The 19,265-nt window shown below is 43.6% G+C and overlaps 1 protein-coding gene across 1 annotated transcript in view; it reads right to left on the minus strand.

Moving 5' to 3' along the window:
* Positions 1–19,265, minus strand: part of Fer1l6 (fer-1 like family member 6) — a 107,645-nt gene that overhangs the window by 59,875 nt on the left and 28,505 nt on the right. Inside the window, 6 exon segments of the mRNA XM_048358755.1 lie at positions 2,644–2,768; positions 5,970–6,147; positions 10,556–10,708; positions 12,789–12,908; positions 15,885–15,975; positions 18,641–18,741. Of these exon segments, the coding sequence (XP_048214712.1) occupies positions 2,644–2,768; positions 5,970–6,147; positions 10,556–10,708; positions 12,789–12,908; positions 15,885–15,975; positions 18,641–18,741 (768 nt within the window).

Consider the following 19,265-nt stretch of genomic DNA (forward strand, 5'->3'; position numbering starts at 1 on the left):
ACTGAGATCTGAAGATCATGGGTTGAAGTTAAGCTCAGGCAGGAAAATCGGTGAAAACTCTTACCACCAAAAGCTACTCCGAAAAAGCCAGGAATGGTGATGTGCCTCAGATGATAGAGCCCTAGCCTTGAGAAAAAGAATTTCAGGGACAGAGTCCAGATCCTGAGTTCAAGCCCCAGGGGACACACACACACACACACACACACACACACACACACACACACACTCCTAGAATTTAAAATTTTGTATTCCTTGTGTATCCCTACAGCTTTGTAGTGGTTTAGTGACTCATTCCATAGGTCAGGGTCCTCAAAGTAAAGCTTACCCTTTTGTATGACATTGTTTCTCCCTGAGTATGCTGGGGTGACAGACTGTGAGTTTGGAACTCCGCTTCACCCATTATACTGATGGAGAAACCCAAGGTCGAAGAAGGACAGTACCTTGCATAAGTGGTGCAACTCCCTGAGTGTCTCACCGAGAAATGACTTGTTACACCCTGCCAGGCCGCTCAATGAATGCCTTTAGAAGGCAGAGCATATTTGGGCATGCCTCCACTTCCCTGTTTACCTGGATATTTGGAAACAGAAGCACTCTCACAAAAGTAAGGACTGGGGTTGTTTGCAGGGTGGGTGAGCCTAGGTGCCTGGGCAGCAGCTTCCCCATGAATCTGTGTCGCCAAGCCTGGCAAGAGTCCATAGTCTCAGCTCTCTCCTCCAGGCTGTGTAGTCTAAGGGCGATTTCACAAGTGACTGTGCACAGCAGTCTCTGAGGCCTTGGGAAATTTCCACGGCATCCCAGAACTACAGATCTGCCGCTGCTCATGCCGGGAGGGCTAGGTGAAAGACCTGGCCTGGACCCACTCCCAGATTCCAAAGTCACATAAAACTGTCATTACCAAGTTTTACACGGAGCCACTGTCAGTTACGGAATCAAACCATTTGCGCTGTACTCACAGAAGAACAGTACGTACTTCTGCAGGTTCTATACTTTCTTACTGTTTTGGCTTTAGAGTACTTTATGCCTCCAAAACAACATGGTTTTTTTTGTTTGTTTGTTTGTTTTTGTGTGTGTGTTTTTTTTTTTTTTTTTTTGCCAGTCCTGGGGCTTGGACTCAGGGCCTGAGCACTGTCCCTGGCTTCTTTTTGCTCAAGGCTAGCACTCTGCCACCTGAGCCACAGTGCCACTTCTGGCCGTTTTCTGTATATGTGGTGCTGGGGAATTGAACCCAGGGCCTCATGTATAGGAGGCAAGCACTCTTGCCACTAGGCCATATTCCCAGCCCCAACAACGTGGTTTTAAACAAAAACTCTTCTGAGAAAATCTAACTTTTCTGATAGGAAAAAAATTGGTTCAACTCAAGCAGTAAACAGGACTTTTCAGAATTGCAATGCAAGATAACCCTGGGTCAAAGAATGACAGCCCAAAGAACCATGTGATTTTTATGTTGCCTCTGAAAATAGACATGTGATCTCTATTGAAGCATGAACCAGACATTGTGGTACCCAAGCTATTTGTGACCTTCACATCACTTTCCTACATTTCGATGTTTTCCTTGGCAAAGTCAGTAAATCAAAGGATTTCAAAGGCCAGCCTTGATTGGTTCACTCATTCATTGTATATTTTTCCAGGTCTTATAGTGTGTCAGGCATACCACTAGACACTAAAACAGAATCTTGTGCATGGTGTGTGCTCATACATGGATACTGGCCTTCTCCAGAGTTAGTCCATATATAAAAGACTACTGGAGAGATACTAAAAGGCCCAAGCAAACCAAACTGCATTCTCCTACTCTTCTGCCAAGGTTCCATCATGAGCCTCATTTCCTGAGGACTTCCTTGAGGAGTTATGAATTGAATCCTGGTTTGGGAGGTCATGGAAGTAAGTACTCTAGAGAGGGAGTCACATATCATGAACAGAGTGTACCTTTAGAATCAGATAACTCAGAACAGAACCCAAGTTCTATGGCCTGCCTTATATCTAACTAGGAGAGGTGATTAGACCTCTCTCAATTTTAGTCTTCTTTATTTACACCAGGTTAGTAGGTACCTCTGGAACAGCTGAAACTATTGTCTGAGACAATGAGTATTAACTGCCTGGTATACAGTAGGTGCTCAGCAAATGCCTGTCCCCCAGTCTCCTCACGATACATACTCTATCCCGTCCACACTTGCTTATAAAGGGTTAGTATTTACGGGACTAATTAGTAATCTGATTGTCAAAGGCTTCAGGTTTTGTGACTCTCTACTATCCCTGATTCTTCTCTAACTGTTCATTATTTTAGTCCAGAACTTTCTGACTTACTAAACTAGACCTACCTTCACCCTGGGATGCCCCGTGCTGGGGATATGTGGAGCTTTCACTCCGTGGGCCTGTGCACTCCTAAGATGTGCAAGCTCTGCTTCTCCTCCTCCGTCCACTTCCCCTCCAATGCAGGACTTGCTCCCTCTGCCTGAGAACAGTGGCTCCCAAGGGAACACTGGTGCTCTTCTGGGTGTCACTCTTTCCCGACTCACACGTGTTTCTGAGCCGGAAACCCTGCATACTCTGAGGTGCAGCCTGTGGGCCTGTCCCTGGTCCTGCTCTGCTGCCTCTGCCGTGGGTGAGCTGCGGCCACGGGGAGGAGGAGGCTGGTTCTCTGGTTACCTTTGTCGTCTGGCACTGGGACAGGAATGTGACTTTGGCGAAGGGGTCTGAAAGGCCATTGCTGTCAGCTGCGATGAGGCCCCGAGCTTGGTACATGTGAGCTCTCAGCTGGAAGATATGCCGGGCTGTGGACAGACCATACAAATGGCAGGTGTTAGGAACGGCATCCACGTGGGACATCCACGTGGGAATCGACAGATAGATGAGAGACGACGGCACCCCATCCTCTGTGATTGGAAGGAAGCTGTGAAAGAAGGGACGGGTTCTCTGCATGGAATGTCTTAGGGTCAGGTGTTTTCCTGCTGTTCTCACTTCTCTGTGAGTCTTAATTTTCATGAAAAAAAAAATAGAACTATCCTTTATCTAGAAGAGGAGAATGGTCCACAAAATGAATAATATACTTTCCTAAAGGTGAAGAGTCTGGATTTTACTTCTGTCTAAAATTCATAGCTAACTCTTTCATCATTTCCCCTTTTCCCAAGGTGCGAATGTTCAGAGATTGCTTCACAAATCGCTTTACTGCAGGAAACACAATAAATATGTCAGGTCATTCTTCCATTCTGCCAGCCAGTGATGTTTGTTATACCTACTGGGTAGGGCTCGTGGAAGAAGGCAGAAGATTTCATGGACTGCAGGGGGGATTCCAAGGAGCGGGGGTGGGGGGGGGAGCAATCTAGCAGCTGCAGGAGCTACTGGATTTAGATGCTGATTGGGATGGGGGTGGGACAAAGAGGAACATGGAAGGCAGGGGGCATCAAAGGCATTTCCTTACTTGATTTTCATGAGACCCCCACACAGTCTCCCCTCGTACTCCCACCCCATACCACTGTCTAGCTACAAGAAGTCAACATAAAGTCCGAAAATGTAGCAACCTTGTCACTCCGTACTCTGATCCTGCAAAGGATTTAGAGACTATTCTCTGCACAGTCTCCCACTGTGTTTTCCCCATGCAAGGTTCCCCAAGCTCTGCACAAGCCAGGGAAACAAAAGTCTTAGTTCCTTTGGGCTCAGTTCTCAAGCCTTCAGCCTTTCTCCACAAATACCAATAAACCCTAATGCAAATGGACTGATGAGAGTCCCTTCAAAAGGCCACAGTAAAGGATGGAATTGCTCAGCAGATGTCACAAGGAGAATGTCAGAAAACAGCTCGCCTGCTCCGTAACATTACTACATAGTCCGCTAGATTTCCTAAGTGGGAAGGAACAAACGGGAATGTCTCATCCTTTGGGAATATCCACCAGTTGCCCCTGAAATGACTAGCTCTGAAATTTCAGCAGAGTTTCTGGTTATGGCCACACAAGTAGCATATACACAACTCTAGGGTGCACCATTTACTTAGCCTAAGGTTGAGGGATTTTTCTTGACACCCTAGCTCTGTTCCTTGGGTTAATCTAGCCAGCCTCCTCACACTTCAGTGGTCTATCTCTTGTGCCATGGCTCAGTTGTGTCTTGTGGTTATTAGAGATGCATCTCATGGCCCCATTGAAGGGTCAGAATTAACCTTTCACTCAGCACTACATCCCCTGCCAGTTTCTCCACCATGCTTTCCATATATAGCTACAAACTAATTATTTGCTGGATGGATTCTCTCCAGAGCGTAACATTCTCTGGTAGGTGTGGAAGGCAGCCAAAGCTGTCAATGTCAGGGCACAGCAGAAAAAGGTTTATTAGGTCACTGCATGAAAACAACATGGTGCAAAAAATCAGAGGACACTAGAAAACTGAATTGTTAGTAGATGGATAGTGAACATGTCTCTGTCTTCAGGTTTCTAGAAATAGAAAGGTAGAAAATAGAAAGGTAGGTTGGAAAACAGGGATTGGAGAAGATTTGCTCCATCCTCTACTGTGTAATCTTGTGCAATTTCTGAGCACCATGAGTATGTACTCTGTCCATCTGGAAAGTGAGGAAACTTCCCAGAGTTGATGAGAGGTAAATGAGAGCTTATGTATAAATTAGAGTACATGATTGACACAAAGTAGGCTGTACATGTTTTCTCCAAGATAATGCTCTTAGCCAGTGACAGTGGGCACAAATGCCATAAGCTAAACCACTGGGCCCATAGCTCCAGAACTTTCTCTTCTCTAACTATTAAGCCACTTTGTCAATCGAGAGCAGAGGAAGCTCATGTGACACAGAGACCCGGGCATGCATACAGCTCTCCGGCATTTCCAACTCGGGCTCCGACCCAATCTCAACTTCCATAGAAGGAAAGATTAAGCTGTAATTAGCTTGGTCTAAATCCAGCAGCAAAACAAAAGCATGTCAACTAAAGCATATTGGAAACAGAGCAAAATGTAAAGGTGAGGCATTTGACACTTACAAAAAAATGCAAAAAACTGTAATTGTATGGAATGAAGGATTTCATACAATACACTGATTTGCGGGGAGAATCCTGGGGTTTGAATTTAGAGCCTCACACTTGCTAAGTAGGTGTTCTACCACTTGAGCCACAACTCTAGCCCTTTTTGATATTGGTTACTTTTAAGATAGGGTCTCACTTTTATGCCCGGGGCTAGCGTGGGTTTCAATCCTCCTTTTATGCTTCCCTGAGTCAATGGGATGACAGGCATGTACCACCACACCCAGCCACTGGTTGAGATGAGTCTCACAAACTTTTTTTTGGTACCTATGCTGGCCTCAAACTGTGTTTCCTCTATCTCCTCTTCCCAAGTAGCTAAGACTATGGGCTTCAGCCACCTCTGCCAGCCAGTGTAAGCCCCAAGTCAAGAACTGAGCTAGAGAAACATGAGTGACATCAACAAGGCTGGTGGCCATTGGGTCAACACTGGAACGTGTATTGGGTCTGAATCTCTATGCCATGTAAAAAGCAAATTACTTCCATAAGTCATAGCAACACGAGGCCTTACTTTAAAAGTCTTTAAAAGATGCCAATTAATTACCAAAAAGCCAGAAGCGGAGCTGTGGTTCAAGCAGTAGAGAAGTAGAGTATTAGGCATGATCAAAAAAGCTCAGGGATAGTGACTCGTCCTCACTCAGTTCAATTTGCAAGACTGGCACCAGAAAAAAAAATTTTTTTTTTTGTTTAAAGTGAAAACTCGACCTACAGCTACTGAGAAATTAAAATTTATTTTCCTCCATGAATAGCAAAGTATAAGCATTTAATCCAGGTGTGTCCAGTGACTTCATTTTATGGCACATTCGATGGCAAAGAAGACCACTTAAAATTGTATTTAAAAAAGGCAAAAAAAAAGTTCATCTTCAAACAATGTGCAAATGACGTGTGCATGCGGCCCTCCTCATTGCATGTGTTGAAGCCCCCCTCCCACATCTACTATGGCCCCTCCTTGCCCAGTGGGCCTCATACCTTGGTAGAGGAGGCTGGATGGAGGAGGGTGAGCGCCAGTCACTGTAGAGGGCATTTCTGCTTCATAGCCTGTGGGCAAGTTGTCCAAAATGGCACTGGAATATCTGGTGGAGCCCAGCCACAGGTACACATCAACTTTGGCCTGCACTGACCAACCAGCTGGCCGTTTCCCTGGGAGCTGGGGAAAGAAGGCGACTCGGTTAGCAGGAGATAAGCATGAGCTCCACTCTGAGGAAAAGAGAGCCTTCCTAGAAACACACCTGGGGGTTTCTTTGGCAGGAGGGAGAGGCAGTCACACAGCGAGAGAAACAGCCCCAATGACCACAATGCACAGCTCCAGAGAAGGATGGAGGTGTGGAGGCCTGCAGCTGAAACATGCACGGTGGTAAGCACTTCAGAGCCCAGGACTGCCTAGACATCATGAGAGGTACATGTGTTTATTGCCCCTGCTTCATACATGAGGAAACTTAGGCTCAGAGAGATGAAACAAGTTGTCTAAGAGCCCTCAGTCCTTAAGTCACAGGACAAGACTTTCTGAGAGGCCAGGACATCGTCACAGCCACTGAGACACACCTGCCCCCTCTATCACCCCCCCCACACCTTAATCCCAGAGCTCACCTCTGGATAAGGAGACCAGCTGGCTTTTGCCTACTGAAATGGGAAAAGCAACATAATAAGGGAGCAGAGGAGGGACTATGGATATTTTCATTCTCTCTATAAAATGTAAATAAAGGAGTAGAAGTAGGCATGATGGTTTATAACTTGATCACAGTTCTCAGGAAACTGAGGCAATCGTGAGTTCAAAGTCAGCCTTGGGCTAGAAAGTGAGTTTGACTCTAGTCTGGGCTACACAGTGGAATCCATTCTCAAAAGAGGAAAGAATTAGGGAAGGAAGGGAGGGAGGGAAGGCAGGAAGAAGAAGAATAAAGAGCGGGAAAGAAAAGAAAACAGAGAGGAGTGGGAGGGAGGGGGAGGGAGGAGAGGGAAGGGGAGGAAAGGGGAGAATGGAGAGAGCAGCGGCAAGGCACATGAACTCTGTTGGAGTTGACACTCAGTATCAGTTCAAAGGAAGGCTTGTCTTGCAGAGCATTTTTCTCTGGGAAAATATCCAAAAGTCATCTCACAGCCATCACTTCCTTCGGCATCCCAGGGGCAGGTGAATGGAAGGAGTAGGCCGGGTAGGAAGCCAAGGACGATGAGGACTGACAGGCCATAGAGTAGAGGTAGAGGCGGGATGAGGAAGGCGGTTCATCACCAACCAAGATGGTGGTAAGGAGTTTCCTTTCCACATCTCTGGCTGTCCAGGCCATAGAGGACATAGTACTGAAAGGAGAGAACTCAGAAGCTTGGGGATATGAACAGTCTGAGCCCGGCAAATGCTGTTCCACCACTCTTAGTAGCATCACACATATATTCAAATTAGACGAAAGAAATTCTCATCACAGTTACAAATCAATCATCGCTTAACCATGTAACTTCAGGTGACACACTTTTGTTTCTTTTTACATTGTTTTCAAACTGGACCTCAAAGAACAGAAGTTTCCTAAAAGTATAAAAAGCTAATCTGGTGCATCATTATTTACAATAGCCAAGTTATGGAAACAGCCCAGATGCTCTACAATAGATGAATGGATAAAGAAATGTGGTACTTATACACAGCCATTAGAAAGAATAAGATTATATGTCATTTGCAGGTAAATAGAGGGACCTAGAAAAAAAAATCATGGTAAGTGAGGTAAGCCAAGCCCAGAGATGAATGACCCCTTGTTTTCTCTCATATGTGAGAGCTCAATCTAAAATATACCACAACATAATAAATTATACAGGACTCTAGGCATTCACACACAGTGAGACCAAAAGAGGAGACTCTTAGGGGAGGAACACAAAGGTGGAATGTCCATGTGCCTCTGATCATATAAAATAATACTTATCAAAATGAACTCCAGGAAATGGAAACAAGAGTTCTTTTTTCTTTTCTTTTTGTCTTGTTTGTTTCATTAACTGTCTTTTTTTGGGGGGGGGTGGAGTAAAGGGGACACAAAAATGGAGGGACAAGGGGTAACAAATGTAGCAGTGGTGCTCACTAGACACTATGTTGAAAATGAACTACACAACTTGTGGTTAAGGAGAGGAGGAAACAACTGGGAGAGAGCTAAGGAAGCGGTGATATTATCCAAAAAGAAATGCACTTGTTACCTGACTTATGACATTGTAACCCCTCAGTACATCACCTTTACAGAAACAATGAAAAAGATTTAATAACTTATAAAAGATCTTTAAAAAGCTTATCTGGAAAAATATACTTGGCGAACATGGGCTTATAAAGTTCAAGATGTTTCCTGACTGCAGGGTTTCTTGCAGCCTTCTTTAGGTTGATGGGCACAACGAAAACTTCCCAAGTCTCCAGCATTATGACTGCTACCTTCTGAGGCTCTTCAAACCAGATGTTGATGGAGCCTCTCAAAGGCACCTCTGCAGGCCGAGCCCAGAGACTCATGCCTGTAATCCTACGGGGAGATAGGAGGAGCTCAGTGGGGGTTCAGCCTGGGCAAAATAAGCAGATGTGGTGGTCATACTTATAATCTCAGCTACACAGAGGCATGAGTAGAAGAATTAAAGTCTGAAGCTAGCCCAGGTGGGGGGAGGGGCGGGTCGGAGTGTGAGACCCTATCTGATAAATAACCTAAAGAAAAAGGACTTGAGACATGGTTCAAGTGGTACAGTACCTGGCTAGCAAGTGCAAGGCTGAAAGTTCAAACTCGTGTGTGTGTGTGTGTGTGTGTGTGTGTGTGAGAGAGAGAGAGAGAGAGAGAGAGAGATGTCCATCTGTATAGCAGATAAACTTTGAGGAATCTCTGGCTCAGAGCTTCTAGATTTCTAGATGTTTACATTTTATGGTTTTATCTACTTCTGATTTCTCTAGAATGTGTGGAAGCCAGAGTGACTGACTAGTGTGGGAAGGCCGAGTCTCCTGGCACAGGCTTTGCTTTTTCCAGACTTAACAATGTTGGGGGGGGGGGGGCGGGGAGAAAGAGGCACGAAGGGAGGTGGTGGGTGAGGAAGTTCAGATCACGGGTAGTGATCAACACAGGAATGAAAATAGCTTTACTGAATGGTCTCATCAAGATGTTTCATCACGTAGGTGTAATTGAATTCAATGCGTTCTAGAAAGTTCTCACTGAAAGCAATCCCTGTGGCAGAATCAAACTACAGATAACGAAAAGAGCCAAGGGAAATAGACACAAAAATAAAGACAACACACACCGGATGAAAACCTACTGGAAAATTCCTGTCCATTCTCTGGTTTTACTGACAGCTGTTCTCTGCTCTAATTTTACACTATTCTCAGATACATCTAAATATTTAGGATGCATACCATTTTCTAGTTATTTTTAGCACAAGGCCTGGTATAAATGATTTGCTATTTTTAAGATAAATGATCCTTGCCTACCTAATGGAATGGAAAAAGCCTAAGAACAATCTCTGGTATTTGTGGACAATGACTTGAATGGAAAGGTGTTTGTTTTCTCTCTTTAACATCTCACTTTTATAGGAGTGGGTTTAAAAATTACTTTATGTACCTGATCTCCACTAAATTAATATTTTGAAGTCCTTAGCACTAGGATTTTTATTTTGCCTTTCTTCCATATGATGTTAGTTAAGTTAAAATAACATTAAAATAACTGGAGTAGGGTGGCCCCAACCACAACATAACTGATGTCCTTTAAAAAAGACTCTGTGCAGACCCAGGCACATGCAAGAAGAAGAATGTTGTGTAGATATTGGTATTACGTGGGCACAAGCCAATGAACTAACCAGAAGGAAGTAGAGCGATGTGGAATGAGTCTCTCCCAGGTACCTTTGATGGGAATAGAACCCTGCCAGCATTTTAGTTTGGGACTTCTGGTCCATGGAATCATGGGAGATAATTAATCTGTTGTTTAAGCCAGTTGGTGCATGATACTCATCCAAAGTCTTAGTCAAATTTGCCTGATTTCAAAGTCACCGACCCGCTCTGTGTTTCATTTTCTGTCACATGGCATCTTCTGTCTCCAACTCCAACACTCACATTCTTTCACAGTTGCCTCTCAGAGCTGGATGATTCTTAGGGGCTATTATCTCGATGCCTGCTATCATATGTGCTCTGGATCTGTCCACGTGGAAGCATGACGAATGCAACCCAGATTTCCATGTACGGAACTATATCTTTGTAATGTCTGTGGTAAGGCCCAGTTTCATATTCTCTCTCTCTCTCTCTCTTGCTTCCATTCCCTTCTCCTTCTTCCCATCTTTCCCCTCCTCACTCTTTCCCTCTCCTCCCCTCCCCTCCTTCTCTCCTCTCTTCTCTCTTTTCTCCCTCTCTTCCACTCTCATCAACTTCCTGGCAACCCCCCCCCCCAAGACCTCTATAATGCTACCAAATCTCTTTCCGGCTAAGCACTGCTATCTCTTTACCTGCTCCTCGTATGGCTGAACTTTGGGCTTCCTAAACCTACCCCCCACTACCCCCATCTGCAGCAGAAATTGTGAATCACCCAGGAAAAACCGAAAATTCCCCCTTTGAACCCACAGTAGTGTGGACTTACTTTGAGGAAGTGAGTCTGGATCTTGCCACAGTGCTTGCCCCTCTGCGCAGGGACTGGGGAGTAGAGCAGGTCTCTGGAGGCCACGCGCGCGTAGGCCACGCGCTTGTTGTTGCTGAGCATCCAGATGAAGACATCGGGGATGGTGTGCTGCGGCTGTAGGATTGGATGGGCTGTGGTTATCAGTGCACCCCCAGAGCGCCCCCCCACTCAGAAAGAGCCTCTCTCCTGCAAAACAGACTTCCCGCTGCAAAAACCAGCTAGGTGATGAAATACCTGTGCAACCAATCAAGTCACGTGCAGCCTTGTTGGGAAGGGTCAGCCCTGGTCATGAATCAAAAAGATGTACCCTGTGCTTTGAGGACATTCTGATGACACACAAGCTGGCCCTGTCATTTGGTATTCCCTTCCCTTCCCTTTCCCTCTCTTTCCTTTTTCCTTTCTTTTCCTTTCCTTTTTCCTTTTCTTTCCTTCCCTCCTTCTCTCTCCTTCCTTCCTTCCTTCCTTCCTTCCTTCCTTCCTTCCTTCCTTCCTTCCTTCCTTCCTTCCTTTCTTCCTTTCTTCCCAGTACTCTGGCTTGAACTTAGGGATTGGGCCCTATCCCTGAGCGATTTTGCTCAAGGCTAGCACTCTACCACTGAGTCACGGCTCTACTTCTGGCTTTTTGGTGGCTCATTGTAGAAAAGAATCTCACAGACTTTTTTTTTTGCCAGGGCGGTTTTTAATTATGATCCTCAGATCTCGGCCTCCTGAGTAGCTAGGATTACAGGTGTGAGCCACCAGTGCCCAGCTGATTTAATATCGTTAATTGCCTACTTTTCTCCATCTGTAGAACAAACATCTGCTTCTACAACTCCCCATGGATTCTTTTTGAATATGCAAGCAATGATCCGGTTATAAAGTGTTAGACCTCCTAAGCAGTAATATTTCCAGAATATTCAAATGAAAAGACAAGACCAGAAATAACACAAGTGCCTAAGTGCCAAACATAGCTCCATTTTCAGCGGGGTTTTTTTGGGGGGAACTCACCTAAATTGCACACAAAATTAGATTTTAAATTTGAGCTAATTAAGTCAGGAAACTCAGTCCTCCATTCTAAGTAGACCATTGTCTTTGAAGCACACATTTCTGAACTAACATAACTATCTGAACAAAAGGAGGCATGCAGCTTTCACACTCCTGGTAGAAGCAGGTGTTCTGTCTTGCTTTGACACTCATGTACAGTTGGCACCCAGGAGGAACATCCATCCCTTCTGTCCAATACAAGAACAGAGGTATTGGATGGGTTTTCCTGGCCCAGGCCCAGGTGGTTCACAGACCTGAAGGCTCAATGCCTACTTCAGATATTCTGAATTCTTATTAAAATTCTTTGTGTAGTGCCTGCCTGCTTCACTGATTAATACACATCTAGGAAAGGATTGAATACACATCTAGGAAAGGATTGACTTGAGACAAGAATTATAGCTTTCAAGAACCACACTGAAGCAATAAAATCGTACCTCGCCCCGAACACTTTACCCTATAAAACCCAGTTTAAGGCATTTCTACACATTGCCAGGCTTTAAAAAAGCTTCAGCATATGACAAAAGCATAACTACAAAAGCCTTGTGGTGATCATTCTAGAAGGCACTGTTTATGACTAATTTTAAGATGAGATGATGTTTGACCTTTACCGGACATGCATTTAAATCCTCCTACAGTTGAAAACTTGTCAAGGATGGTGGCATCAAAATGCTTATTTTGACTTTAATCATGCCCTTTGCTCTGCTAAATGCTCAGGATTAATTTTTTAAATCAATAAATCCCTACATATTTGGCTTAATTCTTTTTTTTTTTTTTTTTTGGCCAGTCCTGGGCCTTGGACTCAGGGCCTAAGCACTGTCCCTGGCTTCTTCCCGCTCAAGGCTAGCACTCTGCCACTTGAGCCATAGCGCCGCTTCTGGCCGTTTTCTGTATATGTGGTGCTGGGGAATCGAACCTAGGGCCTCGGGTATCCGAGGCAGGCACTCTTGCCACTAGGCTATATCCCCAGCCCAATTTGGCTTAATTCTAAAATCTCTTCTCCCATCCCCAAAGAAATATTGACAGCTCAGCTCGGCGGGGCCTAGGAAAAAGAAAATAAGACAAAAACAAACCCATTGATCCATCTTTGTTCCTTTGCCTTCACTGAGAAGAGTTCAGAAAAAAACAAACAAACAAAAAAAACCCTTCACATTTAGCCCGAACAGCTTCTTACCTCATCAACAAGAAAGCGGATTTTCTCCACAATGTCCTGGGCTGCACGGATCATTTCGTCAAGAGATAACTTTTTCTTCTGCGGTTGAATGATCTCTTTGGCTTCCTTAGCCATCGCCTCCTAAAGCACGACAAGCATCAATGTAGATCTTTCTAGAAAGCTAGATGACCAACACAGCACTGTGGCTGATGAGTCCTGAAGGAACTGGTAGGCCCACGTTGAACCACCAGGAAGGCTGCTTGGAGCTCTCACTCTGCACATGCTGTCCATTTAGTAGAGACTGTAGGGGAATATGGACACATGGGAGACCATCTCTGCCTCCACGACCCATGAGAAGCTGGGAGGAGACAGAGGCGGGTCAACGTACATGGCTTTGTGAGACAGGACCCGAATCTCAGTTCTCTGATCTTTAATAACGGTGACTATATTCTACTGAGTTACTGCTCTCTGCTAGCCAATTTTCCAGCCACCAGATGAATCCTTAGTTCCTTTTTTTTTTTCCAGTGAGCTCACAAATGGCGTATAAGCATCTGATTTTAAGGCAGGGGCGACAGCAAGCGCAGCTTCAGAGTGGTAGAGTCCAGACTGGCACAGTCACTACTTCGTCCTCATGCCTGGGTTCCAGCTCAAGGAGACGACATCTGACAAATGCTGCCTGTAGCTCATTAGAGTAGTCAAAATAGTAAAGGGCTGTTCGTGTTCATTTATTTAGTCTATAGTTATGTGCTTGAGAGATTAAACCCAAACTGTTTGCAATGCCTCCTAGAGCCTATACATAACTGGCTTTGCCCTGCTTGCCTTCTCCCTGCCTCTTCTTATCACATCCTTTCTTATCACATCCACTATGCCCTGGGTACACTGGTCCTAGAGCACATCAAGATGGTGGACCTATGGCGGGACTACTGGGAGCTTCCTCTTGATCAAGTGGTCTTCCAAGATGCCACATAGCTTCAACTTCCGTACCATCCTTATAGCATTTCCCCACATTTTCCTGTGTGCTGTGGCTTTTAAACTTTTCCATCACTTCTGTGTGCTTTTTACTTAGCTGTCTATCTTTTGTCTTCTCTGTTAGAATGGAAGCTTCACTGGGACAGGGATTTCCTCTGTCTAGTTCTTACCTTGTACCCTCCTTGCCCGAGGGTAACACTGCTACCTAGCAGTGACCCCTAGCATATTCCCAGAACCCAGCAGGTGGTAAATAAATATCTGTAGAATAAATAGACCAGTCCATGTAAAAGGTCATCAGAGACAAGCACTAGGAACTCTTAGGTTTGGGTCCTTAGAACCTAGCCTAGTACTGGGTACACAGGAAACCTACTGATAATGCTGACCAGAAGAACTGAACACCTGCTCCCTATCAGGTAGGAGCTATGGCCTGGGACAGGGGTGAGATCCAATGCTACCTTTTCCCTGAGACTTGGACAGAATTAGTAAGAGAAAGTAATATATGCAAGTATTTAGGTGTACAAAGCATCGCAGAGCCATACAGGGACAAAGACAGACTTCATAAAAGTCTTAAAAAGCAAATTTTAAAAAGTGAATAGAGGGCTGGGGATATAGCCTAGTGGCAAGAGTGCCTGCCTCGGATACACGAGGCTCTAGGTTCGATTCCCCAGCACCACATATACAGAAAACGGCCAGAAGCGGCACTGTGGCTCAAGTGGCAGAGTGCTAGCCTTGAGCGGGAAGAAGCCAGGGACAGTGCTCAGGCCCTGAGTCCAAGGCCCAGGACTGGCCAAAAAAAAAAAAAAAAAAGTGAATAGAATTCAGCAGATGTTGAAAAGTTAAAAGACACCCCAGACCAAGGGGGGGAATCGCATGCACAGATAATCAGCATGACTCCATAAATATTGGTGCACAGATATATAGATAGATGGGAAACGCAAAGTAGGGAAGAAGGCTGAGGTTTTAGGCTGTGAAGCCCCGTGTATCATGTAAAAGGAATATGGACTTTTCCCTATGAGTGACCGAGAGACTCCAATGATTTTTAAAGTACTCTAATGCTACTTTGCTTTGGAAATGTCTGGTTGCAGTATGAAAGATGGATTGGAGGAAGTCAACTGGAAAGTCTAGGCCAGAGATGTGAAGAAATGCAATTAAGGCAGTGATTCTCCAGGGAAGTTCAAAGTTCTAGAGTGTTTAAGGACCTGGGGTCACATTGGCTGTTAAAGGTGAGGGCCAAAGGTTCAACACTGACACATAGGCTTCTAGCCGGAGAGATAAACATAGCTGGGGACCAATACAGGAACAACACATAGCTAATACAAAGATATGGAAACACTGTAGTCCGGGGTAACTTCAGAGTCAATACCTCAGCCAGATAAGCTAAGGAAGATCTTATGGATGGTGGGATCCAGCCTCCCTTGTGTGTTTTGAGGGACAGAAAAACATTCTGGAAAGAAGGATGAATGACGTAGAAGTCTCTGGACTTCTATGAACTAGCTGTGACCTTTAAAAACAGATTTCATCTTTCTAAGATTCGCTCATATCTTTAAGATATCCCTGAAAAGTTTAAGAGATAGCTTTTTTTTTTTTTAATTTTGCCTTTCAGATTTATCAGAGCCTCACACAAAATGTCCCTTGGTGCTATGGCTGCAATGGAAGTTTCTAGGGGAGACGCCAGGGTCTGATTTGGTCTGGGATTTCTTAGTCATTGATCACACAACAAGGACTGAGCCTGTGCAGGTCTCAGAACACAGAAGGGCATTCGTGACTGCTCCATTCTCAAGAAGTGTTAGCCGTGTTTAACACAATTCCCAAGGAAAGGAACTTAAGCTTCGTTTGGTCTGTTGGTTTGTGGAGCAATCAAGTGAAAGGTCTACACCCTTAACAAAATAGAAATGTCAAGAAAATGCAGGAATATCTGAACAGGAACCAGGACTGGCAGATTTCTAACTCATGCCTGTAAACCTTAAATTAATGCCAGCTCCTTTCCAGTTCAATATATTCCCCTGCCTGTTTTGTCTCTACATCACACAAAGCTATGTCCTTTAACCCTTGTCTGTAACTGGCCTATGACCTACACCCCATTCATGAGGTTTATTTCTGAAGTACATGTTTTAACTCTGTTCAAAGTATAAATAGCTTTGCACGTACCAGCTCCTGCCAACAGAGCGTAAGTCGTTTCTTATCTAAAGTGGTTTGATTCAGCATCTTGGGCTTTTTTTCTGCTTCAGAGATAAAGGCACTGAAAGAGAAGAAAACCCATTTTAAAGCCTACTTAGTGAAAAATTCGTTTATGTGATTCCAAAGATTTGCGAATACGCTTTCTGTGATACAATGGGAAGGTGATGAGTTCAGCCACACAACGCAGATTTTAATTTTGGATTAAGCAATGATGCCCTAACTTTTCTTTGTTTCTTTGTTTTGTTTTGGTTGCCAGTCCTGGGGCTTGGACTCAGGGCCTGAGCACTGTCCCTGGCTTCTTTTTGCTCAAGGCTAGCACTCTGCCACTTGAGCCACAGCGCCACTTCCGGCTTTTTTCTATGTATGTGGTGCTGAGGAATTGAACCCAGGGCTTCATGTATATGAGGTGAACACTTTACCACTAGGCCATATTCCCAGCCCCTTGCACTAACTTTTTAAAACGGGAATTGGACACATTCAGATCCTTCACGAGTTTTGAGGAATTAATATTTTTCCACATTTTTCTCAATGCGTATCTATTGAAATTGCTATCAAAATTCATTTTGAAAAGCACACACATAGCAAAGCAGTTTTTCTTCATCTTATGTTAACATATGATAAGAGTTTCCTAAAAATTTGCTTTTAGTATAATATTTGCTTTTAGTATTATGAGACTTCTAGCATTGTTCTTTTTGCTCAGAATTACTTTTGCTATTTGTGACCTTTTCTGTTTTCATATGAATTTTACAATTGAATTTCTGTTTCTATAAAGAATGACATGGGGATTTTTGATGGAGATTGCTTTGAGTCTGTAGATTGCTTCTATAACCATTTCCACAATACTAATTCTATCAATTCATGAGCTTAGGAGTTCTTTCTACTTTTTGGTTTCTTCTTCAAGATTTTATAGTTTTCATTGTAGAGATCTTTCAGCTACTTGGGTTTATTCCTCCAAATTTTTGAGGCTGTTGTGAATGATTCCCCCCCCCACCCTCTTCCTGTTCATTGGTATGTAGAAAAGCTAGTTATTTGCATATGTTAATTTTATATTCTGCTACATTTCTAAAAGTTTATCAGCGCTTTTTCTGTTGGAATCCTTAGTCTTTTAAGTATAAAATCATATCATCTTCAGATGGATAAATTGACTCTTTCCCTATTTGAATTCTTTTTATTTCTTTCTCTTGCCTTTATGTTCTTCAAGTTCAATCTGCTTTCTCAAATCCAGACTTACCAACTATAAAACATTCTAATCTTTAAAGCTTGTACTTTTTCAGTTGATTGAAAACTTGAAGAAAAGGGGAGAAATTAATTGTCACCTTCAAGTAATCCTCTAATAGGATAAAATTATTGAATTCACAAATGGATCCTAAAACTATATGAGGCTTTCAAAAGACATAGGGAATTGCAGATAGCATGTAGCTCTCAGCAACAGTGTCACTAGTCTATATTGCTTTTTGTTTATATATTTATTTTTTGATGTATTGTTTCTTTAAATTTTTACATTGCTTTTATGATGCAAAAATAAAGGCAGCAAAATCCATACAATAATTCTCTTGCACTTTTTTTTGTACAAAGTAAAACCCAGCCAGTTTTACTTTAAGTTGAGAGACAAGACAGAATTTAAAAAGCAGAACGCCAGGCTTAACTACTGCCTGTCTACTGGTCTTTACATTTCACAGTGTTTGTCTTCACTTTCTGTTAATTCCACTTTGGCAATATTTCATTTCAGCTCAAGACTTGGATTAATGAATTTCAAGAGTTGGTCTAAGTTGTTTCCACATGGGGTGAGTGGCCTCTAAGGAGAAACTTCCCCCCCCTCCCCAACACACCCCTGTGTTCCTCCTCCTGCAATTCCCATCACTGGATGATTGATCCCTTCCCTTCAAATTCAGGCTTCATGTAGTGGCCTGCTTCTAAGAGAATGTGTCCAGAGTGATGGTTACTGTAGACTGTGACTTGCCGGCTCATCCTATCAGACTCTGCCTGCACCCTCTGAGGAAGCAATCTACCACATCATGAGTGGCAGCTTGGAGAGGCCCTCACAGGGCGAGGAACTGAGGGTGGCCCCCAACCAATAGCTAGCAAGGAACGCGAGAACCAAATTCCATAAATAACCACATGAATGCTCTTGGAAATGAATGCTGCAGCCCAGGGGGGACCCAGAAATGACTCCATTACAAGTCAATGCCTGGAGGATCCAGATGAGCCACTCCTGGATCCTGACACCCAGAAACTGAGATAATAGTGTGTTAAGCTACTGAGTTTGGGGATCATTTGTAACTCAGTAATCAATAATTATACTGTTTTTAAATTTTATTTCTTACTGCCTGGAATAAGAGTCTTTAAATGGCACTTACTAATGTGCTGTGTGGAAAATGTGATTAAGTAATGATTGATATATAGTATCTATTTGTGAAAATGGTCATGAGTATCTATGCAATGCAAAACCCTGTGCCTGGCCTAAATACTGTGAGGATTTCTGTTGCTGTTTGATGAAACATTGCTGTAAACGTCTGTCTTTATGACGTCTCCCCTTTGGTTTATGCTTCAGTTTTATACTGCCAGGAAGCAGTACCAAGCTCACAAGCCAACAGTTAAGTTACTAGACAAAATAACAACAGATGTAATATTATAAAGTATTCCTCTGAATGCATGTGAAACTGACTATCTTCTCAAGGTAATTCAAAGCTGATTCCATACACACGCAGCTCCACGGAGCCCACTACCTGCTCTGGTTGATGAAGTCAGTCAGCGCTTGCTTCATCTTCTCTTCTGGGGCTTCCTGGGAAATCTTGAGTAGTTCTCTCACTTCTTCTATGCTTTCTTCCTGAAAACAAACCACAGGGATGGATGGATGAGAGTTTTAGTAGAGATATTGACTGTAAACTGATTATTGTAACATCCCAGAAATAATATTTGGTTATTATTGTGGCTTTGGAAATGAAGGAAGAGTTCTCTCCTTTTCTTGTGCATAAACTGGAAATGCTACTGTGATCTTAACACTGAGCCTTCCCTTTCTATGTAGAACTGGTTCAGATACACATCATCTCCTGTGTTGCTCACTTGTTGTTTCTGTCACAGATCCACTCCCTAACTGGATACCATCTGTTTAGCGTCTACTCTATAGGGAAATATAATGTCATGGGAAATACATAGTAATGTAGAGTGAATAGATATAATTACCAAAAATTTCAAAAGCAGTGTTCAAGTCCATTTTATATCCTAATATAATGATGTTGAATGAACCTTGAAATGAAAGGGCTACTCATTCTTCTGAGGGTATAGGCAGGTTGTGACTATGCTTGTATATTTCACAACTGCATTTTTCCTTTTGGTCTACATCCTAAGAGT

The sequence above is a fragment of the Perognathus longimembris genome, chromosome 12 (assembly GCF_023159225.1).
Source record: "Perognathus longimembris pacificus isolate PPM17 chromosome 12, ASM2315922v1, whole genome shotgun sequence".
Lineage (NCBI taxonomy): Eukaryota > Metazoa > Chordata > Mammalia > Rodentia > Heteromyidae > Perognathus > Perognathus longimembris.